This window comes from Balaenoptera musculus, chromosome 10, assembly GCF_009873245.2.
Source record: "Balaenoptera musculus isolate JJ_BM4_2016_0621 chromosome 10, mBalMus1.pri.v3, whole genome shotgun sequence".
Taxonomy (NCBI): Eukaryota; Metazoa; Chordata; class Mammalia; order Artiodactyla; family Balaenopteridae; genus Balaenoptera; species Balaenoptera musculus.
The window spans coordinates 53,553,412-53,579,676 of NC_045794.1; the positions used below are offsets into that span (position 1 = coordinate 53,553,412).

Consider the following 26,265-nt stretch of genomic DNA (forward strand, 5'->3'; position numbering starts at 1 on the left):
TCTCCATCCATTTTAGTATATAAATTCATCTTCTCAGACTGTCTTGGCAGGTAAAAATATTTAATATTTCATGAGTGGAAACTATTTGAACTATTTATGATTTGTATACAGGGCAAATAAAAGGTGGGAAAAATGAGGTTGCTAAAGACAATGACATTTTTATAGGGTCTGTTCACTTTCCTGATTCACTGATACCAGAATTTACCAAGCGAAATCTCATGCTGAAAAAGCACTAGGCAGTGTGCACTGTTGTGCCCACTGTGCCCCAAATCCAGTGGCGACTTCAGATTAATTTAGAAGAAACTTAACGGTTTTAGAAATCTCCCTTCTCAGCCAGTGAGCGGGAAAGGCCGGCATGGCCCCTTGACGGGAAGGGAATGTTCCCATGAATTGCACCCCCTTATCATTTCCATTCAAATGAGGCAGAATTTCATAACCTGCCTCGGCTGCCTCATTTCTCCAACTCCAATGTGTAAAATTAAAATCTGATAAAGGGAATGCTGTACTGGAGACTTTCATTAGCTCCAGGGCTGTCTAAGCTCCATTTAATTAAAAAAGGTTGCATCCAGCTGACTCAGTCAGTATGAAAATTATTTGGTACCTCTTTTTTTTTTCTAAACTGTGGAAAAGCGCAGTGTGTTTTAGAAGGTTGGAGACATAGGATACAAATGACCTCCTCATAAGCAAAATTTCGGTTCCAGAGAAAATTCTTCTCTTGCTAACTAAACATACAGAAATGTGTTCTTCGCCTTTAGGGAGCCCTGATAGTATTAGTGAGGCTTCGAGGAATTGGTTTCAAGGAATAAAAATGGAGGGTGCTTGGTTTAAGGAAAAGGAGGGAGGAGGGTTGGAACGAAGACCTCACTGGAGAGTCTTTCTTCATTTGATTTTGGGCTCAAAGTCCTTTTTCTTGCACTGTGTTTTATTTATAGATGCCTAGGTGGGATGGTATATAAATGCTCAGCAAGCAAATCTGTGAGCTTCAAGACGGTGAAAATGCAGATTCCCTCAATTGACACTTGTTACTGCATAACTGTAGTGAAATATTCTGATACTCCCAGGAGAAATATTTGGTCAGAAAGGTTGTTCTCCATCCTAAAAAAAAAACTACTCTGGTGAACAGACAAAATCTAGAGAAAGTCATCCCTCATGCAACTGTTCCAACCCACCTCCCCCAATATTTGAAGGGTCTGGCATGATACCCACTTTATTTTTAAAAACTGGGAGTTTTACTATTTGCCTTTACTGTCCTTTCAGCAGAGTGGAAGTTCAATATGAATAACAGGAAGTCAAATTATTTCCCTTCTCTCCACACTCCATTTGCACCAAAGGCTTTAAAAAAAAATCAAATAGTACAAGCCTGAAAATTCTATTTCAAACAACGTTTCTTTCCTCAATTTGCGGGTTTCAAGTAAATTACCTGTGGCTTGGGAAAAGGGATTTGGAAGATGAAGAAGAGTAAACAAAGATCACCTGTGGTTTTGAAAAGAAATGACAAAGGCAGAATTAAACTCAGCCTCTCCCTGCTTTCTAACTCTGCTGGAGAAGCAATCATTGCAAGGGGAGGATTAACAGATATTTATCCGGACGGATCCTCTCACCATGGTCAGGTCCCTTCAGGGCCAGGCGGGTCTGATGATGGGGAAGAATCTCAAGCTTGACCTGGTCGGTGGTGTTGGCCAGGAACTGGGTTGCTTCTGCGAGCGTACAGTACTCCATGCTGGTCCCGTCGATGGACAGGATGTGATCGCCCACGTGCAGAGCACCACATCTACGGAAAGGAGAAAGTCTCACTACGATGGAGAGCCGTCCTCCTGGGATTCCGACTTTCACGTCCTCATAGTTAAAACTTCACACGGTTTTCACTTACTTAAGAAAAAAAAGGAATCGTTTGGATGTTATAGGAAACACCGCCTCTCAGATGTTAAGTTCCTTGGATATGAAGAGGAATGTAAAACCTTGTAGAATATACAGAAAAACTCAAGGAAATGTTTTTCTTTTGTCCTTCATAAAAAATATATTATTTGGGGGGGTGGTGGTGATGCTGCAAGTTGAGGGGAAGTGAGCGGGAAGGGAGGGAAGAACAGGAAAATGTTTCCCCTTGACTTTTTTCTGTGAGTTTTCCTCCTAGGTTTTTATATCTGTGAGTTGGTAAACATTCAGAATGTGAAGATGTGACTCACAGAATGGGAATAGGGTCATTTACAACTATTTTCTGTGTTAATGGGAATAACTTGGGGAAAGATTGAGCCAGTGCTTGCTCAGAATTGTCTCACTCAAGCTCCCAGATCACCAGTGCTTGATTACTGTGTTTTATTTTGTTTTTCTGGAGTTAAACAATTATTAGTACAAAAGCTCTCGATGATGATGGAAATTATGCAGGAGTCAGAGTAGTCAGAGGAGGCCTTCGTGGTGAGTGGGGTGCGGGGGTAGCTGGGATGGGGGGCTGGCTGCTACATCCTGCTGAACTCAAGAGATTGGCTACTGGATGAGTTGAGAACAGCAAACACAGCAGTCAGCACCCCGAGGTACCAGTCAAGTGGACAGCTGCTTAATCTGCTTACCCGCTGCGAAATGGGAAAGAAACAGGGAGAAAATGAAAGCATCCTGCACCGTTGAATGGGAGAGCACCCGTGGATCAACGGCCATGACTGTTAAAGGGCTGAATGTAGGTAACAGCCAGCACAGTGGAGCTGTAGATGGACCACTGCAGGGGTTGCCACAGGTGCATCGGAGTCAGAGGTTCACCAGGCAGGGCCAGGGCCTGGGCAGAAGAGGGCTGGAAACATGCAGGGAGATTGGGTAGTCAAGTATTGGGTTGGCCAAAAAGCTCGTTCAGGTTTTTTGGTAAGATCTTACGGAAAAACCCAAATGAACTTTTCGGCCAACCCAATAGATCTAAACATTTCCACGGTGACCAGAGTCTACTTTTCAAGACAAAAGCATTTCAAGTCATCTAAAAATAAAATTCCACGTGGATGCACTTGGAGTGCTTCAGCTATGAGCTGGGGGTTTTCTTACCAGAAGCTGTAAAATAATTTATTAGGTGCTAAGGTAGTCTTTTTTCCCCCTTCTTGTAAGTCTAAAATATTAATTAGGAAGAAGAGTTCAGGATAAAAGTCTTGTGTTTTTATTGTCATGGGAATGAATGATGTTTTCGGGGACCCTTGAAAATGGTGAAACCCTAAGACTAACACACTATGACGGCGGAGGGCCTTTCTTTCAAGATTGTATCATTTAAAAAATGTTGTTTTATTTATTTCAAAAAAAAAAGGAATAAGATTGTATGGTGGCAGGATTAATTGTTCACATAATAAAGATCTGCTTAGCTACCCTAAACCAAAAACGGGCTATTACCCTAGGACACAGTAGGTACATGTGCTGAGTTGCTTGACTTTTTTTCCCATTTCTAAAGGCCCACCAAACATTTGGGTGAAGCAACATTACATGATGGGGTGGCTGATAAGGTAGGTGAATTTTTAAGCGCTAGAACAGTAACTTGTTTTGTATATGAAGCTTGCATAAACTGGTAGAAGAGCTCTTTTTTTACTGTGTGTGTATATGTGTAGGTATTACATATGTGCATGTATATACATATATCAACATATCTCTACATATTTTAACACACATGCAGTTTTGAAGAGTAGGCACTCTCTATGACACTCACCTGTCTGCAATACTTGCAGATTTGATTTTGTCTATGACAATGACCTGTTTGTTACAGCACATCGAGGTAGTCAGGGCCACACCAAGGCTGGCACCAGGAGTTTTGGCAACTTCAACTAGTAGTGGCCCGGATGCTGTTGCCACAGAATCTATGGAAGAACAAATTTCAGAAAACAAAACAAAACAGGATAAATAATCAAACAGACACATGAAAAAGGTGGAGAATGTTCAGTCTGATGTTGATCTGTTAACGTTATCACCGAAACTTAGATTTCCCTCCGTGTACTATCCCCACGTCCAGTGCGTGGTAACTTCTTAGGGCATCTTTTAGGACACCCATTCTATCGAGCTTGTATTACGGTAATATGTGCACAGGTTTATCTCTTCAATTAACACTTAAGCTTCACATCAGCTGGGATGATGTCTTGTGTACCTTTATGCCCTCTACATCACTAGGCACAGTGCCTGGCACATAATGGGTCTCTTGAGAAAAGTTTAAAAAATTAATTAACTCAGTAAACATCGCAGCACCTACTATGGATGGATGGATGGATGGATGGATGGGAAGGAAGGGTGAATAGATGATGTCTCTAAGTAGACCAATAGTAGGAAGGCATACACTACGTTAAATATGTAAATCCTCTGGGTTATCCCTATTCTGGCTCTGATCCAGGGTCACCTCTCCCTCAGAAGCATCTTCATACATGCTTTATTTTTAGCTTGGAATTCTCTTCATTCCATCAACTGGTACTTGGGGATGTAAACATCAATTCCTCTGGGAAGCCTCTCCTGACCTATGATTTGGTGAGATCCTTTTCTCCTGTGCTCCCACAGCCTGCTATTTTCCTGCTGTTGTCGCACACACCTCATTCATTTTTAATGACTAGTGTGGATGACATGCCTCTGTCCTTTGCCAGATGGCAAGCTTGCTGTGAAGGCAGAGCATGTGTCTTGTCCATCACAGTATCCACAGTGCCCAGCATAATGACTGGCACACAGAGGTTGTACAATAAATAGTTGTTGATGAATGTATGAATAAGTGAGAAAACTCATTACGTCATTTAAAGCTCAGAAGAGGCAGAGGTCACACGGGAAAGAGGCCTGGACATGGATTTATAACACCTGTACTTATTTCTTCTTTTCTCAATATTTTGCGTAAACGAAGAAATCATGGTATCGTAGACTAGTTACTAAAATTTTCTAAGTCTGCTTTCTTACCTAGAAAATGGTACCTTTTCCTCAGCGTTTACTACAATGGAAATCAATGTATAGTTAAAGCATTTTGTAATTTATAAAGTGATATACACATAGAATATTATTATTCTTATTATTGATATATTATGACCTCAAGCCTTTGAGTCATCTCACTTTTCAAGACTGTATATTTTTGGTAGTATTTTTTTTTAACATCTTTATTGTAGTATAATTGCTTTACAATGTTGTGTTAGTTTCTGCTGTATAACAAAGTGAATCAGCTATATGTATACATATCCCCATATCCCCTTCTTCTTGCGTCTCCCTTCCACCCTCCCTATCCCACCCCTCTAGGTGGTCACAAAGCACCGAGCTGATCTCCCTGTGCTATGTGGCTGCTTCCCACTAGCTATCTATTTTACATTTGGTAGTGTATATATGTCCATGCCACTCTCTCACTTCGTCCCAGCTTACCCTTCCCCCTCCCCATATCCTCAAGTCCATTCTCTACGTCTGCGTCTTTATTCCTGTCCTGACCCTAGGTTCTTCAAAACCATTTTCTTTTTTTTCTAGATTCCATATATAGGTTTTAGCATACGGTATTTGTTTTTCTCTTGCTGACTTACTTCACTCTGTATGACTGACTCTAGGTCCATGCACCTCACTACAAATAACTCAATTTCATTTCTTTTTATGGCTGAGTAAATATTCCATTGTATATATGTGCCACATCTTCTGTATCCATTCATCTGTCAATGGACACTTAGGCTGCTTCCATGCCCTGGCTATTGTAAATAGTGCTGCAATGAACATTGTGGTACATGACTCTTTTTGAATTATGGTTTTCTCAGGGTATATGCCCAGTAGTGGGATTGCTGGGTCGTATGGCAGTTCTATTTTTAGTTTTTTAAGGAACCTCCATACTGTTCTCCATAGTGACTGTATCAATTTATACTCCCACCAACAGTGTCAGAGGGTTCCCTTCTCTCCACACCCTCTCCAGCATTTATTGTCTGTAGATTTTTTGATGATGGCCATTCTGACTGGTGTGAGGTGATACCTCATTGTAGTTTTGATTTGCATTTCTCTAATGCTTAGTGATGTTGAGCATCCTTTCATGTGTTTGTTGGCAATCTGTCTGTCTTCTTTGGAGAAATGTCTGTTTAGGTCTTCTGCCCATTTTTGGATTGGGTTGTTTGTTTTTTTGATATTGAGCTGCATGAGCTGCTTGTATATTTTGGAGATTAATCCTTTGTCCGTTGCTTCGTTTGCAACTATTTTCTCCCATTCTGAGGGTTGTCTTTTCATCTTGTTTATGGTTTCCTTTGCTGCGAAAAAGCTAAGTTTCATTAGGTCCCATTTATTTATTTTTGTTTTTATTTCCATTTCTCTAGGAGACGGGTCAAAAAGGATCTTGCTGTGATTAATGCCATACAGTGTTCTGCCTATGTTTTCCTCTAGGAGTTTTATAGTATCTGGCCTTACATTTAGGTCTTTAATCCATTTTGAGTTTATTTTTGTGTATGGTGTTAGGGAGGGTTCTAATTTCATTCTTTTACATGTAGCTGTCCAGTTTTCCTAGCACCACTTATTGAAGAGGCTGCCTTTTCTCCATTGTATATTCTTGCCTCCTTTATCAAAGATAAGGTGACCGTATGTGCAGGTGTTTATCTCTGGGCTTTCTGTCCTGTCCCATTGATATATATTTCTGTTTTTGTGCCAGTACCATACTGTCTTGATTACTGTACCTTTGTAGTATAGTCTCAAGTCAGGGAGCCTGATTCCTCCAGCTCCGTTTTTCTTTCTCAAGATTGTTTGGCTATTCGGGGTCTTTTGTGTTTCCATACAAATTGTGCAATTTTTTATTCTAGTTCTGTGAAAAATGCCATTGGTAGTTTGATAGGGATTGCATTGAATCTCTAGATTGTTTTGGGTAGTATAGTCATTTTCACAACGTTGATTCTTCCAATTCAAGAACATGGTATATCTCTCCAACTGTTTGTATCATCTTTAATTTCTTTCATCAGTGTCTTATAGTTTTCTGCATACAGGTCTTTTGTCTCCTTAGATAGGTTTATTCCTAGGTATTTTATTCTTTCTTATGCAATGGTAAATGTGACTGTTTCCTTAATTTCTCTTTCAGATTTCATCATTAGTGTATAGGAATGCAAGAGATTTCTGTGCATTAATTTTGTATCCTGCTACTTTACCAAATTCATTGATTAGCTCTAGTAGTTTTCTGGTAGCATCTTTAGGATTTTCTATGTTTAGTATCACGCCATCTGCAAAAGGTGACAGTTTTACTTCTTCTTTTCCGATTTGGATTCCTTTTACTTCTTTTTCTTCTCTGATTACTGTGGCCAAAACTTCCACAACTGTGTTGAAAAATAGCAGTGAGAGTGGGCAACCTTGTCTTGTTCCTGATCTTAGTGAAAATGGTTTCAGTTTTTCACCACTGAGAACGATGTTGGCTGTGGGTTTGTCATATATGGCCTTTATTATGTTGAGGTAGGTTCCCTCTATGCCTACTTTCTGGAGGGTTTTTATCATAAATGGTGTTGACTTTTTTCAAAAGGTTTTTCTGCATCTATTGAGATGATCATATGGTTTTTATCCTTCAATTTGTTAATATGGTGTATCACATTGATTGATTTGCGTATATTGAAGAATCATTACATTCCTGGGATAAACCCCACTTGATCATGGTGTATGATCCTTTTAATGGGCTGTTGGATACTGTTTGCTAGTATTTTGTTGAGGATTTTTGCATCTATGTTCATCAGTGATATTGACCTGTAGTTTTCTTTTTTTTGTGACATCTTTGGTTTTGGTATCAGGGTGATGGTGGCCTCATAGAATGAGTTTGGGAGTGTTCCTCCCTCTGTTATATTTTGGAAGATTTTGAGAAGGATAGGTGTTAGCTCTTTTCTAAATATTTGATAGAATTCGCCTGTGAAGCCACCTGGTGCTGGGCTTTTGTTTGTTGGAAGATTTTTAATCACAATTTCAATTTCAGTGCTTGTGATTGGTCTGTTTACATTTCCTATTTCTTCCTGGTTCAGTCTCAGAAGGTTGTTCTTTTCTAAGAATTTGTCCATTTCTTCCAGGTTGTCCATTTTATTGGCATATAGTTGCTTGTAGTAATTTCTCATGATCCTTTGTATTTCTGCAGTGTCAGTTGTTACTTCTCCTTATTCATTTCTAATTCTATGGATTTGTGTCTTTTCCCTTTTTTCTTGATGAGTCTGGCTAATGGTTTATAAGTTTTGTTTATATTCTCAAAGAACCAGCTTTTAGTTTTATTGATCTTTGCTATCATTTCCTTCATTTCTTTTCCATTTATTTCTGATATGATCTTTATGATTTCTTTCCTTCTGCTAACCTTGGATTTTTTTGTTCTTCTTTCTCTAATTGCTTTAGGTGTAAGGTTAGGTTGTTTATTTGAGATGTTTCTTGTTTCTTGAGGTAGGATTGTATTGCTGTAAACTTCCCTCTTAGAACTGCTTTTGCTGCATTCCATAGGTTTTGGGTCGTTGTGTTTTCATTGTCATTTGTTTCTAGGGATTTTTTGATTTCTAGTCTTATAACGTTGTGGTCAGAAAAGATACTTGATATGATTTCAATTTTCTTAAATTTACCAAGGCTTGATTTGTGACCCAAGATATGGTCTATCCTGGAAAATGTTCCATGAGCACTTGAGAAGAAAGTGTATTCTATTGTTTTTGGATGGAATGTCCTATAAATATCAATGAAGTCCATCCTGTTTAATGTGTCTTTTTAGGCTTGTGCTTCCTTGTTTATTTTCATTTTAGATATCTGTCCATTGGTGAAAGTGGGGTGTAAAAGTCCCCTACTATTTTTTTTTTCCCCTACTATTATTGTGTTACTGTCAATTTCCCCTTTTACGGCTGTTAGCATTTGCCTTATGTATTGAGGTGATCCTGTGTTGGGTGCATAAATATTTACAATTGTTATATCTTCTTCTTGGACTGATCCCTTGATCATTATGTAGTGTCCTTCTTTGTCTCTTGTAATAGTCTGTATTTTAAAGTCCTTTTTTCTGATATGAGAATTGCTACTGCAGCTTTCTTTTGATTTCCATTTGCATGGAATATCTTTTTCCATCCCCTCAGTTTCAGTCTTTATGTGTCTCTAGGTCTGAAGTGGGTTTCTTGTAGACAGCATATATATGGGTCTTGTTTTTGTATCCATTCAGCCAGTCTATGTCATTTAGTTGGAGCATTTAATCCATTTACATTGAAGGTAATTATCGATATGTATGTTCCTATTACCATTTTCTTAATTGTTTTGGGTTTGTTATTGTAGGTCTTTTGCTTGTCTTGTGTTTCCTGCCTAGAGAAGTTCCTTTAGCATTTGTTGTAAAGCTGGTTTGGTGCTGCTGAATTCTCTTAGCTTTTGCTTGTCTGTAAAGGTTTTAATTTCTCCATCGAACCTGAATGAGATCCTTGCTGGGTAGAGTAATCTTTGTTGTAGGTTTTTACGTTTCATCACTTTCAATATGTCCTGCCTCACCCTTCTGGCTTGCAGAGTTTTTGCTGAAAGATCAGCTGTTAACCTTATGGGGATTCCCTTGTATGTTATTTGTTGCTTTTCCCTTGCTGCCTTTACTATTTTTTCTTTGTATTTAATTTTTGATAGTTTGATTAATATGTGTCTTGGCGTGTTTCTCCTTGGATTTATCCTGTATGGGACTCTCTGCGCTTCCTGGACTTGATTCACTATTTCCTTTCCCTTATGAGGGAATTTCAACTATAACCTCTTCAAATATTTTCTCAGTCCCTTTTTTTTCCTCTTCTTCTTCTGGGACCCCTATAATTTGAATGTTGGTGCGTTTAATGTTGTCCCAGGGGTCTCTGAGACTGTCCTCAATTCTTTTCATTCTTTTTTCTTTATTCTGCTCTGCAGTAGTTATTTCCACTATTTTATCTTCCAGGTCACTTATCCATTCTTCTGCCTCAGTTATTCTGCTATTGATTCCTTCCAGAGAATTTTTAATTTCATTTATTGTGTTGTTCATCATTCTTTGTTTGCTCTTTAGTTTTTCTAGGTCCTTGTTAAATCTTTCTTGTATTTTCTCCATTCTATTTCCAAGATTTTGGATCATCTTTACCATCATCACTCTGAATTCTTTTTCAGGTAGACTGCCTATTTCCTCTTCATTTGTTTGGTCTGGTGGGTTTTTACTTTGCTCCTTCATCTGCTGTGTATTTCTCTGTCTTCTCATTTTGCTTAACTTACTGTGTTTGGGGTCTCCTTTTCACAGGCTGCAGGTTCGTACTTCCCGTTGTTTTTGGTGTCTGTCCCCAGTGGCTAAGGTTGGTTCAGTGGGTTGTGTAGGCTTCCTGGTGGAGGGGACTGGTGCCTGTGTTCTGGTGGATGAGGCTGGATCTTGTCTTTTGGTGGGCAGGACCGCGGCCAGTGGTGTGTTTTGGGGTGTCTGTGAACTTAGTATGATTTTAAGCAGCCTCTCTGCTAATGGGTGGGGTTGTGTTCCTGTCTTGCTAGTTGTCTGGCATGGGGTGTCCAGCACTGGAGCTTGCTGGTCGTTGAGTGGAGCTGGGTCTTAGCACTGAGACGGAGATCTCTGGGAGAGCTCTCGCTGATTGATATTACGAGAGGCCAGGAGGTCCCTGGTGGACCAAAGTCCTGATCTCGGCTCTCCCACCTCAGGCTCAGGCCTGACACCTGGCTGGAGCATCAAGACCCTGTCAGCCACACGGCTCAGAAGAAAGGGAGAAATGAAAAAAAAAAAAGAAAGAAAAAAATACATTAAAAAATTATTAAAATAAAAAATATTAAAAAGTAATTTAAAAAATAAAAAGGAAGAGAGTAACCAAACCAATAAACAAATCCACCAATGATAACAAGTGGTAAAACCATGGCAAAAGCAAACCTACACAGACAAAATCACACAAAGAAGCATACACATACACACTCACAAAAAGAGAAAAAGGAAAAATAAAAAATATATATAAATAAAAAGGAAGAGAGCAACCAAATCAAGAAACAAATCTACCAATGATAATAAGCTCTAAATACTAAACTAAGATAAACATAAAACTAGAAACAAATTAGATGCAGAAAGCAAACCCCAAGTCTACAGTTGTTCCCAAAGTCCACTGCCTCAGTTTTGGGATGATTCATTGTCTATTCAGGTATTCCAGAGATGCAGGGTACATCAAGTTGATTGTGGAGGTTTAATCTGCCGCTCCTGAGGCTGCTGGGAGAGATTTCCCTTTCTCTTCTTTGTCCGCACAGCTCCTGGGGTTCAGCTTTGGATTTGGCCCCGCCTCTGCATGCAGGTTGCCTGAGAGCATCTGTTCCTGCCCAGACAGGATGGGGTTAAAGGAGCAGCTGATTAGGGGGCTCTGGCTCACTCAGGCTGGGGGGTGGGAGGGGTATGCTATGCAGGGTGAGCCGGAGGCAGCAGAGGCCAGCATGACGTTGCAACAGCCTGAGGTGTGCCGTGCGTTCTCCCAGGGAAGTTGTCCCTGGATCACCGGACCCTGGCAGTGCGGGCTGCACAGGCTCCTGGGAGGGGCGGTGTGGATAGTGACCTGTGCTCGCACACAGGCTTCGTGGTGGCGGCAGCAGCAGCCTTAGCGTCTCATGCCCGTCTCTGGGGTCCGCGCTGATAGCCGCGCCTCGTGCCCATCTCTGGAGCTCGTTTAGGTGGTGCTCTGAATCTCCTCTCCTCAGGCACCTCAAAACAATGGTCTCTTGCCTCTTAGGCAGGTCTAGACTTTTTCCCAGACTCCCTCCCGGCTAGCTGTGGTGCACTTAGCCCCCTTCAGGCTGTGTTCACGCAGCCAACCCCAGTCCTCTCCCTGGGATCCGACCTCCGAATCCCGAGCCTCAGCTCCCAGCCCCTGCCCACCCCAGCGGGTGAGCAGACAAGCCTCTCGGGCTGGTGAGTGCTGGTCGGCACCGAGCCTCTGTGCGGGAGTCTCTCCGCTTTGCCCTCTGCACCCCTGTTGCTGCACTCTCCTCCGTGGCTCTGAAGCTTCCCCCCCCGCCCACCCCCTGTCTCCACCAGTGAAGGGGCTTCCTAGTGTGTGGAAACTTTTCCTCCTTCACAGCTCCCTCCCAGAGGGGCAGGTCCCGTCCCTATTCTTTTGTCTCTGTTTTTCCTTTTCTTCTGCTCTACCTAGGTATGTGGGGAGTTTCCTGCCTTTTGGGAAGTCTGAGGTCTTCTGCCAGCGTTCAGTAGGTGTTCTGTAGGAGTTGTTCCACATGTAGATGTATTTCTGATGTATTTGTGGGGAGGAAGGTGATCTCCATGTCTTACTCCTCTGCCATCTTGAAGGTCCTCTAGGTAGTATTTTTATGACTTTCTACTGCTCTGGTGTTTGAGACTTCATTAATACCACTTTGTCTTCCTGCAAGTACATCTTTATCACCAAGCCACCACTCAGATATGGTGAACTAGGAAATCTGTATTCCTATCGCTGAAGCTCAGGCAATATGCACTGACTCCTGAAGCTAAAAGTCCCCTGGGAGAGAGCCATCTTCAGTCCCTGATGAAGCAAGATTTTTCTTAAATAACGTAAAGATGAGAACAGTCATGCCAACCGCATTCATATTCCAGGGCTAAGGATTATTGTATGCACTATGTTTCTTAAATGATTGGTAGTATTTAGTCCTAAAAAAGGTTAAAAGGCCTGTTCCTCTTCCTGTCAATTTCAGGGCAGAGTCCCATTAATAAAAACTGGGAGGAGCCAAAGGTCTTAGTCCACTAAGAGGATTTTTTGACTCTGGGGTGTTATGGCTATAATTTTCCCATAAACCTAACCCTCTGGTCCTGCTCACCCTGCTGTGTCAACATCCTGATCTCAGGCCATTGACATCATCTGGCTTCTCTTCCTTCTCCCTCGTTTCCTGCTTTGTTTCTCTCCAGTGCTTCCCTTGGTCATGTGCAGCCCAGGGTCCTGCCTTACTCTCACCTTGGAGTTTATAGTGAGTGGTCCCAGGCCTATCTGCAACAGTGGTTTGTACGTCATCTGTCTCACTGGCACCTCCTAGTGAAGAATTCTGGTCAGTCCTTGTAGTCCCTGTGTGAGCTGGCTTTCCAGCCCCTGTGTGAGCTGTCCTTCCATCACTAGGGTAGCTGGTTCTTCCCCCCTTTCAACTCTAACAGTCAAAGTTCTGCTGCTAAGCCAAGTGCACATAATCTGATGCCTATAGCTCCATCCCCAGAAGTCTATTGTCCTCCTCTTTCTGGAGTTTGCTCCCTTGCAATGTCTTTTCCTGTTCAGGTTGAACCTCATATGAGCTCTGGCCTAGTGGGGCCTTTTCTCACATTATTTTTATAGAACTTTAGGACTAATTTTAGAAGGACTAATTTCCCAAATCATTTCTCATAGACTTGTTGGATTTTTAACAGACAGGTTTGTGAGGTGACAATCACATGTATTCTTCCACATGGTTTTCTGTCTAAAGATAAATTTATTGGGCTTAACAGATGAAAGTAAGAAAGTTTTTTGTTACTTATAACTTAACCTCTTATAAATGACAGAAATAGAATTGTTCCTTGGCATCCCATCTTTCCTTCTTTCTTAGTAATAAGCTTTCTGAGTTTTAGCTGAGCGAATGGTTGCCCAGCTAAGGACAACATTTCCCAGCGTCCTCTGCAGTGAGGTGCAGCCATGTGACTAAGTTCCAGCCAATGGGAAGTGAGTAGAAGTGAGATGTGACACATTCTTAAAAAGAATGTCTGTGCCCTCCCCTACCTCGTTTTCCCCTTCTTGATGTTGCACTGTGGGCCCAGAACTGGTGAGCCATCTCCCACCAGGCAGACAAGGGCATGGCACTCCCAGATAGGGGATGCTTAGATTCCTGAAACTGTATCTCCAGAGATTGCTTGCTCTCCCAAGAAATAAACTTCTACCACATTTAAGCTAGTAGTGTAAGTTTGAGTTTTTGTTGCCAGCTGAATCTGTACTGTGACAGGTCTTTTCACTTGAGTTTATGCCTCCAACATACCTTTCTTGAACTTTTATTCTAAGAAGCAGCTATTTATAGTTATTTGCAGATGTAAATTTTATAAAGCCACCATCAACCATCACCCAGTACACACACTAGGTTTTCATGTTTCTTAAAAGCATTACATCAGGATTAAAGATCAGAGTTTATAAAGAGGTTATTGGCATATGTGAAAGTTGTTTAAATATAAACTCTTACGTTGCTATTCTTTTTTCCTGGCCTATATATTTGTCAAGGTATTAAAAATTATATTCTTATGTTTGGTTCTAATGTTCCAGTTATAGTGAAGAATTAATATTAAATTTTTTCTTATAGAAAGAAATGATAGGAACAGGAACATTAAGACGCATAGAAAAAGGGTATCATATTTTCTGCCACCATTAATGTAGAGGGAGAGAGAGAGTGTACTCATAGCTGCTCTGGTGCACCTCTGGAATGGAAACTAGAATAACAGTCTCTCTTTAAGCAGTACTTTCCCCATGAAAGCTTTGAAGGAACAACAAATGCAACATTTACATTTGGGGGAGCCTAACGTGCAATTAATGAGTTTCTTTTAAAATTTAAAGTGGAAAGCTTCAGAACTCTGAAAAGAGAAATGTAAACTCATGGTTAAGAGAAGACACAGTGTGATTCTAAGCTGGGCTCAGATCTGGAGGTCTGGAGGGTGGTCCTGGCTATGCCACCAACTTACCATGTGGCCCAAGCCATCATCTCCCCTGGACCTCATCTTCTTAACCTGTAAAATTAGGGGACTTCAATAAAAGATCTCTAACTCTGATAATCTATGACTCTGCAAAGAACTAGCAATGTCAGTAAGGAAGAGCCTAGCGGGAATTGGAAAATTAGAGAAGGTTAATAAACTTTACGAAAATACGCAATAGCTGAATTTAAATTCCAGTATCCTACGAATGGGTAGAAGAGGGGAGCTGCTAGATATAAAGGTGATTCTAGACAATTAATGTTTATCAAAATGGGATGCAGGGTCTTCCCTGGTGGTGCAGTGGTTGAGAATCCACCTGCTAATGCAGGGGACATGGGTTCGAGCCCTGGTCCAGGATGATGCCACATGCCACGGAGCAACTAAGCCTGTGCACCACGACTACTGAGCCTGTGCTCTAGAGCCCGTGAGCCTCAACTACTGAGCCCACATGCCACAACTACTGAAGCTCGCATGCCTAGAGCCTGTGCCCCACAACAAAGAAGAAGCCACCGCAGTGAGAAGCCAGTGCACTGCAACAAAGAGTAGCCCCCGCTCGCCGCAACTAGAGAAAGCCTGAGCGCAGCAATGAAGACCCAACACAGCCAAAAATAAATAAATAAATAAATTTATATATATATAAAAAAAGATGGGATGAAAAACCTCAGACCTTTAAATATTTTGATGACAACACTAACATCCTTTAAAGGCTGAGCTTGAGGGATGGTCCCCCACCCTCCCTCGTACATTCATCCCATAATATGAAGCATTCGCATTAAGAACTTTCTAGGGCACAACTTTAACTTTCTAACAAGACTGTGTCATAATGAGGTCCTAACTTATGCAGAAAAAAATGATGAGGAAAAGGCGGCGCTTATCTCATGTAAAGCTGATCAGGGATTGTTGACAACAGCTTACAGCGTATGAGCTCAGTCCTCTGTTCTCTCTCCTTAGCAGCCCAGAGTTTCACCTCACCATGTGCACTCTCAAATGCATGTGTCCAGCACACATCCTTCACTGCTGCCTTGCACAATTCCTGAATGTCTCATAAGCCTATCAAACACAACATGTCCAAAGTGAATGGTGAGGCCACCCCACTCCACAGATTCTTCTCCATGTCTCCTCCTAGTGAATGGCTCACGCTTAATTCTATCAGGCAAACCAGAAACCCAGGAGTCATCCCCAACTCCATCTTCTCCCTCACTCTCACAAATTCCTCTTGATTCTAATTTCTAAAGAGTTCTCAATTTCATTCTTTCTTTCCAAATCCATCATCACCATTTTAGTCCAAGCTTCCATCAACTGATATATCCCTCATCTTCTCACGGCTCCCAACTTCCCCAATCCAGATCCAATTTTTTAAAAGTGCAGATCTCATCGTGTTAACCCCATGCTTAAGACCTTTCAACAGCTGTTCTTGTAACAGGGTAAAATGTATTATCGGAGTCTTCAAGGACCTACATGATCTGGCTCCTGCTTACCTCACCGATTTCCTTTACTAGCATTCTGCCCTTGATCTCTCTGCCCCAGCTTCCTACTCCTCTTTCAATTCTTCAAAAACACTGTGGGCCTTCCTGCCTCTGGCCCCTTATATATACTGTTCTGTCTACCTGGAATGTTCCAACTCTCCCCTGGTCCCTCCTTCACCGCTGCTCTCTGCTCAAATGTCACTTCTGCAGGGATTCCTGCCCTGCCCTGCAAACCACGTCAACCTGTCTGCTATATGCTTTAACAGAACCCTATGCTTTCCCTTCACAGCACTTCTAATAAACATAATTCAACAATTAGTTGTTCAATTACCTCTTTAATTAATTGTTCTTTGATTAATAATGTAAACTCCATGCTGTAGGGACTGTGTACGTCCTGCTCATGACTGTGACTCTCCATATTGTCTACATAGCATCTGTGTACACAGCAGGTGCTCAATGTTATTTGTTGACGGAATGAAAGAAGACCTATTATTTTATTCAAGGTGTTATGCTAACAGTAGTGATGATGCAGACATTTAAGTCATATTGTTATGCTTAAGAGTTCCTAGTGTACTTGAAGTCATGTTAACCCCATGTTTAAACCCTTTGAATGGCTGTTCTTGTAACAGGGTGCACATGCATACCCAGATGATGTTGATGATGAGGGATAGTTTTCCTTTGTCTAAATTCTAAGCCTGCATAATGAATTCTATTCAATGCCTCATAATACCAGACTGAGAAGTGTTTGAGTTTATCTGATGGCAAAATCATTAGGGAACAATCCATTCCACGAAAGGTAACCCACCTTCTTCCAGATGGAACTTGAACTCATTGGTCATTTCCCTTCTATAAGTGGGTGTTGTAATAGTTGGAAATGGTCAAGTAAATAAGCTACTTCCAGGATTATGAGCTCTTGAAAGAGACTGGCATCACTCAGAGGTTGAACAAAGGTTCTGTACCCTAACAGCATGAAGAGATGTGAATGCTCTGGATGCCTGGGAAAGGACACTGTCTGGCCATTGGAGAATCTGCCAGACCAGATGATATGCAGAGGGCTCGGAGCAAATCACGTTGACTGACAGCTGAACAGAAACATGGAGTAGCATAAGCTTACTAAGTCAAGGTCCTAGCAAAAAACAGATGATATACTCAAATTAGGATAATTTGATGAGATTTTAATGAAGGAACTACAGTAAGTCCCTTACATATGAACCTCCAAGTTGCGAACTTTCAAAGATGCGATGTGCCTTTGCATGCCTAATCATGTAAGTTAGTTCACGTCTGGTGTACACTGTCACATGCGTGCATCCTCTACAAGTGGTTGTGCTTTTGTGTACTTTACTGTACGGTACTGTATAGAGTACAGTAGGACAGTAACTTTATTTCAGGCCCAGGATGTCTGGAAGCAAGCGTAAAAGCAGCGGTATATAGCTGATTGTGTTAGTTGGGTACCTAGGCTAACTTTGTTGGACTTATGAACAAATTGGACTAACGAATGCGCTCTTGGAATGGAACTCGTTCGTATGTAGGGGACTCACTTATTTAGAAATGTGTGGGCAGGTTATAGGGAAACCACGAGGGATAATGCAATACTCTGGGGTTAGAAGCAACAGGGCACCATACTCCACTAGGCCCAGAAAGGCAAAGGATAGAGCTGTTAGCGAAACCAGGATTCAGAAAGGACTGTACGGAGAGGGCTAGCTGACAGGAGCTGGGACCTTCAGTCAAAGGATGCAGCCATCCCCAGTGAATCCACAGGGTGAAGCCAGGGAATAACACTGGACCTCACTGTCCTCCCTCCCTCTGATCTCTGGCCATGATTCCCTCTTAGCTAAACCCAACTGGAGCCAGAGGACATGGGAGCCCATAATGCAGGCCACACAGGTCTCAGTGCAGAGTAGCATGGAGAAGGGTCGTGAGCAGTTCTGGAGGTAAGAGGGAGGATATCCTTATTTGTACATATCTCCACTCAACTTCTTTCCACAAAAGTCTGGAGGCTGCTTACTTTAAACAAAATATGTAATATAAAGAAGCAATCAGGAAGAATAAAAAGACCTACGAATGCTTGCCTACAAGGGTTAATAGAGATGCTTTGACTGAATTGCAAAAATGACTCTAAATTATAGGTAAATCCACAGAGACAGAAAGTAGATTAGTAGTTGCCAGGGGTTGGGGGCAGAGGGGAATAAAGAGTGACTGCTTCAGTTTTAGAACCAGGCAGAGCTGGTGGTAGCACAACATTCTGAATGTACTAAATGCTACTGAATTTTATACTTTAAAGTGGTTAATGATATGTTATGTGAATTCTGTTACAATTAAAAAAATATGATGATACTTCCTGGAAACTACAACGGTTATAGGAACATTGTCAATTATGCAGTGCTCACTGTTGGAGAAGAGGAAGTCTTCTCATCCCTACAGTGGAAATTTCCTTGTAGCAGGGAGCTCTAAGAGCTACCTCTCCCATGGAGTTTTGTATACAGATGGTGCAAACTGATATAATGGGTAATGCCCTCAGTGCGTTTTCATAATGACTACTCTTTGATCAAAGTTGAGGCATAAGATTAGAAAGCAAATCAATGCTGGTGTCTCTAAATGCGACAAGCTAATGTGATGGTCAACTTGATCTAAAGACAGATCCCTGGGTAGACAGACTGGATGTCTCTCTGGGGATCTTCCTAGATAGCAATCTTTTCCCTTACTTAGGTTTCCAGCAGAAGCTGGATGTTAGATAATTCAAGAAGGTCCTCTGTGAGGAGACCCTGCTCTGTTGGCATTTTATATATATGACTGAGACCAAGTCCAAATGCTTTGGCCAGAAGGCTGGAGAAGCCTAACTAGATCCTTGCCAGGATAGAAGATCACTCATCTCACATTCCTGCACACTGGGCTTTCTAAGTCTGCAGGCTAAGTCATCATTCCTGCAACAACATGAAATTTTTTTTAATAAATTTATTTATTTATTTATGGCTGCGTTGGGTTTTTGTTGCTGCACACGAGCTTTCTCTACTTGTGGCGAGCTTCTCACTGCAGTGGCACCACCACTCTTCATTGCGGTGTTCAGGCTTCTCATTGCATTGGCTTCTCTTCTTGCAGAGCATGGGCTCTAGGCACACTGGCTTCAGTAGTTGTGGCGCTCAGGCTTCAGAAGTTGTGGCTCACAGGCTCTAGAGCACAGGCTCAGTAGTTGTGGCGCACGGGCTTAGTTGCTCCGCGGCGTGTGGGATCTTCCCTGACCAGGGCTCGAACCCGTGTCCCCTGCATTGGCAGGCGAATTCTTAACCACTGCGCCACCAGGGAAGTCCCAACAACATGAATTTTAAAATACATTTATTGAGTGCTAACTATATTCCAGGAACCTCAGAAGGTACTGGGGACTCAAAGATGAAAATGTATTATTCCTTCCTTCTCATAACCCCTTGGGATCCCTTGCCAAAAAGGCAGGGGGATGGGATAGAACTCTTGGATTCCACTATGGAAATTTATTCTGTTGAACCTCATGAAGTGTCTAGTTACTTTTTTTAAAAAACTGCAGGACAGGTAATGTTTGCAATCCCCCCACCCCCTATGAAATCTTTAATACAGTAGTGTCAAAGTGCTTATAAAAATATTGGGTTATCTAATGGGATATGATTTCCAGCTTTCTAGGAAGATTACTCAAGTATGTCAAAAAGTATGTCAAATATGTCGTCATCCACAGAAGGTGACTCAAGCTCCCTGTCCGTAGGGCTGTCTAGGGAAAGGCAATTATTTTTATTTTGTTTTGTTTTTTGTTTTTTTGGCTGTGCCGCTCAGCATGCGGGAATCTTAGTTCCCCGACCAGAGATCGAACCCGCGTCCCCTGCAGTGGAAGCACGGAGTCTTAACCACCGGATCGCCAGCGCAATTATTATTACCAAGTATCTATGGCACATGTCAAGGGAATAGCAGTGATATGAGACCTATGGGGGTCAGAGGAGGCTGAGCGTGGTGAGCTGGGATGCTCGGCATGAGCTTCTTAGATGAGAGAATTTAAACTGAATGCTTCTCAGCTGCCTTTATTTTAATGCGCTCTAGGAAAACAAACAATTTTAGCAAGTACTGCGTTCCAGCATTACCATGTGGCCGTTACTCTCCGCATCACAGAAGGGGATCTACAAATGCTCACGTTTAATTGATCATTAGCCTTTTCTGGCAATTGCTTTCCATAATAAATGTTTCCACACAGCAACATCAGGAAGCTCATACTGCCTTGTGGTATTAAGCCTATTTCCCTAGCTGCCAACCAATTCCATCCACAGAGGACCTTATGAAAAGCCGGAGTCCAAAAGCTCTGGCTTTATTCCAAGATGTCTAATAAGATGCATAGGAAAAATAAAAGCAAGCAGACAGGGTGGATAAATGCAGAACCCTTATTTAAGAAAGTGCAAGAGAAAAAAATGGACTGTGTCAAAATGAGAAAAACAAACAGAAGAAAAATCAGGAAGAAATAATGCAGAGCCCATCCGCTGACAGAAGATTAGTTTACTCTGCTGAAGTGAAGTATGGCTGAGAAAAATGGATCATGCAGATATAAATTATTCATGGTTAAAGATGTCTCAGTCATTAAGATATTTACACTCTGACTGAAGTCCTTGCACGCTGTGTTGATTTATGGGCTACATAATTATATAAGATACGCTGATGACTGTTTGAATGGGAAACACTTTAGGTTTTTTATTTTGTTAATCAGTTTTCCCACTTTGAGCCCTGCATTTCAATCAGAGCACAAGGCTTGATTAGAACCTCCCAGGGGAGGAAAAAGAGTGTGCTTGGTAACAGCAGCTTTGCCTGCTGTACCTTCCTGCAGATAAAAAGTACCTTTAGGGGCTTTTCAACTTACCCATTAGTTAAAAGTATTTTTATCAGTGATATCCTATTCGAATAACGCTACTAATAATTTCAACCCTTTTCAGATGAGTTAAACTCTAATAAAATTTTTTTTAACTTTAAAAAATTGCTGACTTATTTTTGTCTATTGCAATACACTACTTGGAAAATATTCCCATACAACAAAAAATGTACCTTCCGTATTCCAATGAGCTTTATCTGAAATCCTAAGTTTTTCTTGGGGAGTTATAGGGGTCAAGTTGAACAGTTACTATATCAGAAGAAGAGTTCAAACAATGCTAGTGAAATTAAATAACACACCCCATGTCACCTTGAGTTTAGCTAAAGCATGACTGGTGATTAACTGTCATTCTCTGCAGCAGCCTCAACCTAGTAATTTTATTAACTTTGGAATATTTTGACATTGCCACCTCCATTTTACAGGACTGATTTTTCTTTTGTACCCTGAGTATTAGCTTATAGTGTTTTTAAAATTCTTACTGAAGTATAACAAACATATGGAGCAACGCATAAATCCTAAGGTTGGAGCTTGATAGGTTTTCATAAACTGATCTGTGTAACCATACCCAGACCTAGAAATAGAACAATACCAGCATCAAAGAATTCCCACACCACATGCTCCTTTAAATCACTCCCCTGACACACAGGTAACCACCATCTTAACATCTAGCAGCCTAGGTTAGTATTGCTTACTTTTACTTTACTTACTTGTAAAAAAGACTCTGCCTGTATTCTTCTGTATCTGGCTTCTTTTGCTTAATATTACGTTTCTGAGACTCATGCATATTGTTGGGGATCATTTTTAGATCATTCCTTCTCATTGCTAAACAATATTCCATTGTATAAATAAGCCATAATTTATTCATTTTACCATTTAGGTTTTTTCTGGTTTGGAGCTAATACAAATATTGCTCCTAGGAACATTCTAGTATGTCTTTTGGTGAACACAGGTATGCATTCCTGTGGGAGTCATAACTAGAAGTGGAATTGTTGGGCTGTAGGGTATGAATATGTTCAGTTTAAGGAGATACTGTCAAAGAGTTTTTCAAAAGAGTTGTATAAATTTACCATCTCACCAACAGGGAATGAGAGTTCCAGTTGCTCCACAAGTTTGTCAGCTCTTGCTGTGGTCAGTCTTTTCCATCATAACCATTTAGGTGGGTGTGTAGTAGTATTGCACTGTGGTTTCAATGTGCATTTCCCTGGCAACTAAGGTGCTGAGCAACCTTTCATGGCTCATTGGCTATTTGGATATCTTTTTTTTACAAACTGTCTGTTCAGATCTCCCTGCCCCCAACTTTCTATTAGGTTATCTGGCTTATTGTTTTCTGGGAATTGAAAAAAAAAAACCATATTCTGATATGGGTCCTTTATTGGATATGTGGTGTGGAAATATATTTTCCCCCTCTATGGCTTACTATTTCAGACTGTTAAAGGTGTCTTTTGATAAAGAGAAGTTCTTAATTATTCTTTTTTTTAATAGTTATACTTTGTGTTCTCTTTAAGAAATCTTCGTTTACTGTAAAGTCATGATGATGTCCTCCTATGCTTTTTCTACAGGATTTACTATTTAATTTTCACATTTACATCAGTAGTCCATCTGGAATTGATTTCTATGTATGGTGTGGGATAAGGAGGGTCACCATATATTTTCTCCACATGGATATAGCTGGACCCATCACCATTTTTTGAAAAGATCATTTTTCCTCAGTGCATTGCAATGTCACTTGTGTCATAAATTAGATGACTATATATGTACAGTTCTGTTTCTAGACTCTCTTCTCTGTTCCACTGCTCAATCGGTCTGTGCTTCTTATGACTCTGTCTTAATTACTTTAGCTTGTTAATAGATAGTATAGTTGTAGTATAAGTTCTCTGGTTTTATTATTCTTTAAGCCTGCCTTGGTTTTTCTTGGCCCTTTGTAGAGTGATGTTTTATTGTGTATTTACTTCAGGGGACACTAGAACCCATTAACTAAATCAGTGAGGGAGTTGAGGCTCCTGGCTAAGGGAATAATAACATATGAAATAATCATTAGGATTATTAATAATCCTATTAATAATTATAATAATTAATCCTAATGATTAATAATTGTTAGGATTTACATGGTGGGTTTCAGTATTAAATTCGATAGACTGACAGTTTTTATAGATATTTAAATGTGTTTTTTAGAATACTAATAAAAATCTTCCAATTAAAATTTCTAGGGCTCTAATCTTGTCCCCCATAGAAAAATGATAAAGAGCTTTTAAACTTTTAAAAGAGTGGGTGAGAAAAGTCAGGTCACACAATTCCTTACAGAGATTTCTGAGCTCAGGCAGAGTGACCTGGGCACACTTCGTAGATAAGGCTGTGTGTGTCCCTTACTGCACAAGCTCTGGAAGCGTGCATTTCCATTGTCAGTACCAATGCAAGGACTTAACAAAAAGGGCATAATTCTGTCTACTAGCAGCAAGCTTTCAGGAAACTCACAAGGTTCATGTCCTACTTGCTGTAAAAAGTGTAAATGAATCTGGCATTTAAGTGACCGATACCAATGAGAAAGTAGAAATACTAGCCACAAAGTGAGAAATCCTTTAGCCTGGTTATTAAAAAGATCTGGCATATACATGACTGCGGCACAATCATCATATTCCATATCATCATTTTCCAGAAAGCCTGATTCCTCCTCCATCTAAAAACAGTCAGGGTCAGGTTTTTCTGAGTTGGATAAGTGATCCACACAGAAAATGGAATGAATCTCCATCAGGTTGTGCTGAGGCAGAGAAACTACTTACGTAGGAGTAAGTGTCTGCCAGACAGAAAAAGAATTCTTACTACTCAGGGTTCTTAACATCCCAAAACTGGAAGGAAACGTTCAGTCAGGAAGAGTTAATGGCTTAATGGCAAGACACAGACTCTGGCATCTTGTGCTAGGTTTAGCTTTATGGTTACATTAAAAGAAAGTACCCTAGTTCTCTAGGAACAGATCTGAAATAAGACAAATGAATACCAACCATGCAGACATCCTAAAAGCCAATTTACTTATAAGGTGCCAAAAATATACTTAGAAATACTTAAAGCATCTATATTTCTGACTGACCTTGGACTTTTACAGGGGGTAAATGCAATATTAAAAAAAACCAATATGGGGCAAATGTACAGGTCTAAAGACATGGTTAGATAAAAAAAAGAGAAACTATTTGACTACTATGTATTAAAACCACCAATCCCTTGCCAATGAAAAAGCAAAGAAAGCCTGACCAGGGCATCAACAGAACACGGGCACTAAGAGGGCCCCCAACTTGGGCGAATGTGACCACTGGCTAAGAATACTAGGCACACTGTCCAGTGTCTTGAATTCTGTAGGTCCTCAATAATACTCATTTATGATTCATGACATAAATGAAATTTTAAATAGAAAAGTTTGACATATAGCTGGAAGGGACAGAAAATAAGTTGAATGTCAGAATCAGGATCTAAAAAAGTTTAGATAGGTTGGAATGATGGGCGAATATTTAGAAATTATTTTTAACAGGATGCATGATGATGTGCCTTACATTTTTTCTGTAAGTTACAGTTTACAAAGTGCTTTCACATATTTCATCTTGCTTTGTTTCTCACAACAACCCTCTGGGATGGGCCTGGGCATTTTTTTTTTTTTAATTTATTTTATTTTATTTATTTATTTTTGGCTGCGTTGGGTCCCCGTTGCTGCACGCGGGCCTCCTCCAGTTGCGGCAAGCGAGGCCCATTCTTCACCGTGGCGCGCAGGCCTCTCACCTCTGTGCCCCCGCCACCTGCCGCGGAGCACAGGCTCCAGGCACGCGGGCTTCAGCAGTTGTGGCATGTGGGCTCAGAGTTGTGGCTCGCGGGCTCCAGAGCGCAGTCCCAGCAGTTGTGGCGTACAGGCTTAGCTGCTCCGCGGCACGCGGGATCCTCCCGGCCCAGGGCTCGAACCCTTGCCCCCTGCATTGGCAGGCGGACCCCCAACCACTGCACCACCAGGGAAGTCCCGGGCCTGGGCATTTTAAACACCCTCCAGGTGATTCCATCATGCAGTGAAGGTGCAGGGCTGTTGCTTTGGGCTGTAGGCTTGGTCGGCAGGTAGATGTCAGTTATTACAGGTGTTCAAATAGAGCTTGGTAAGAAAGTTCTGAAGAAATTCCAGCATTAGATAGTGGTTCAAGCAAATGATGCTGAGATTCAATTACTGTGGTGTTATCAACTTTAAAGAACATTGTCTCCCAGGACCCTTACACGTCTTCAGAAACATGTTGTGAACACCATCTTTTCACCTATTGGATTAGATAGGATCTTCCGTAGGCATCTGCTTCTTGACAAGGGAAGGCATTTGAAAGTGATAAACAGCACTTCACGCCACTCTAAGATATACTCCCACTAACAGAAATTGAAACAACTCCTGAAATACTTCAAAATATGAAAGTAGAAAACTTCTCTAAACCAGTAGAAACAGCAGAAGGTACAGCCAACTCTTTTTGGTGGGAAATTGAGGATTTAAGGGAGCCCAAGGACATTCTGGACATGTCTGTAGAATTAAGAAAGGTGACAGTTTTTGCCAAAGGGCAAGAGCTAACAGACTGTTCCATTTTAAACCCTTCATCATGGAACCCCGACTTTGCTGATGGTGCTGTATCATTCATGGTATCTTTATTACATTAAGAAGTGAACATAGATCCTGCTTTGGGAGTACACCTGTGGCCTTTTCCTGGACTATCTATTCCTCCCCTCACTTGGAAGACAAGCTAGATCCTAACACTTCTGTTTCACTATGGAAATCTGGGCTGCAGATGTAGTACCCAGGAATCTGTGAAGATGTCTCTGAGTATACTTGAGATATTAAGAGAGAAAAGAAAAAGAAGTAGGAGCGGAATCTAAAAAATGGTACAAATGAACTTATTTACAAAACAGAAATAGAGTCACAGATGTAGAAAACGAACCTATGGTTACCAGGAGGGATGGAAGGGAGGGATAAATTGGGAGATTGGGATTGACATATATACACTACTATATATGTAAGACAGATAACTAATAAGGACCTACTGTATAGCACAGGGAATTCTACTCAATACTCTGTAATGACCTATATGGGAAATGAATATAAAAAAAAAAGTGACTATATGTATATGTATAACTGATTCACTTTGCTGTGCACCTGAAACTAACACTATATATATAATCAACTATATTCCAAAAACAAAACAAAACAAAAAAATAAACACTATATGTTTCAAATGAAAAAAAAAAGTAGGCGCATTCCTGGAAAATTATGCCTCACTCCCTTAGTCTGAGTAACTTTACCATAATTTGAATCAATAAAAATGCCTGAATGATTAAATACCAGTACATAATTAATTCAGTGTCTC

At 40.9% G+C, this 26,265-nt stretch overlaps 1 protein-coding gene across 3 annotated transcripts in view; it reads right to left on the bottom strand.

The window, feature by feature from the left end:
* GRIP1 (glutamate receptor interacting protein 1) overlaps positions 1-26,265 on the bottom strand; it is a 720,504-nt gene that overhangs the window by 101,693 nt on the left and 592,546 nt on the right. For all 3 annotated transcript variants that reach the window (XM_036867337.1, XM_036867336.1, XM_036867335.1), the window contains exons 8-9: positions 3,668-3,815; positions 1,602-1,771 (exon numbers count right to left, since the gene is read on the bottom strand). In XM_036867337.1, coding sequence (XP_036723232.1) covers positions 1,602-1,771; positions 3,668-3,815 — 318 coding nt within the window. The remainder of the gene's footprint in view (positions 1-1,601; positions 1,772-3,667; positions 3,816-26,265) is intronic.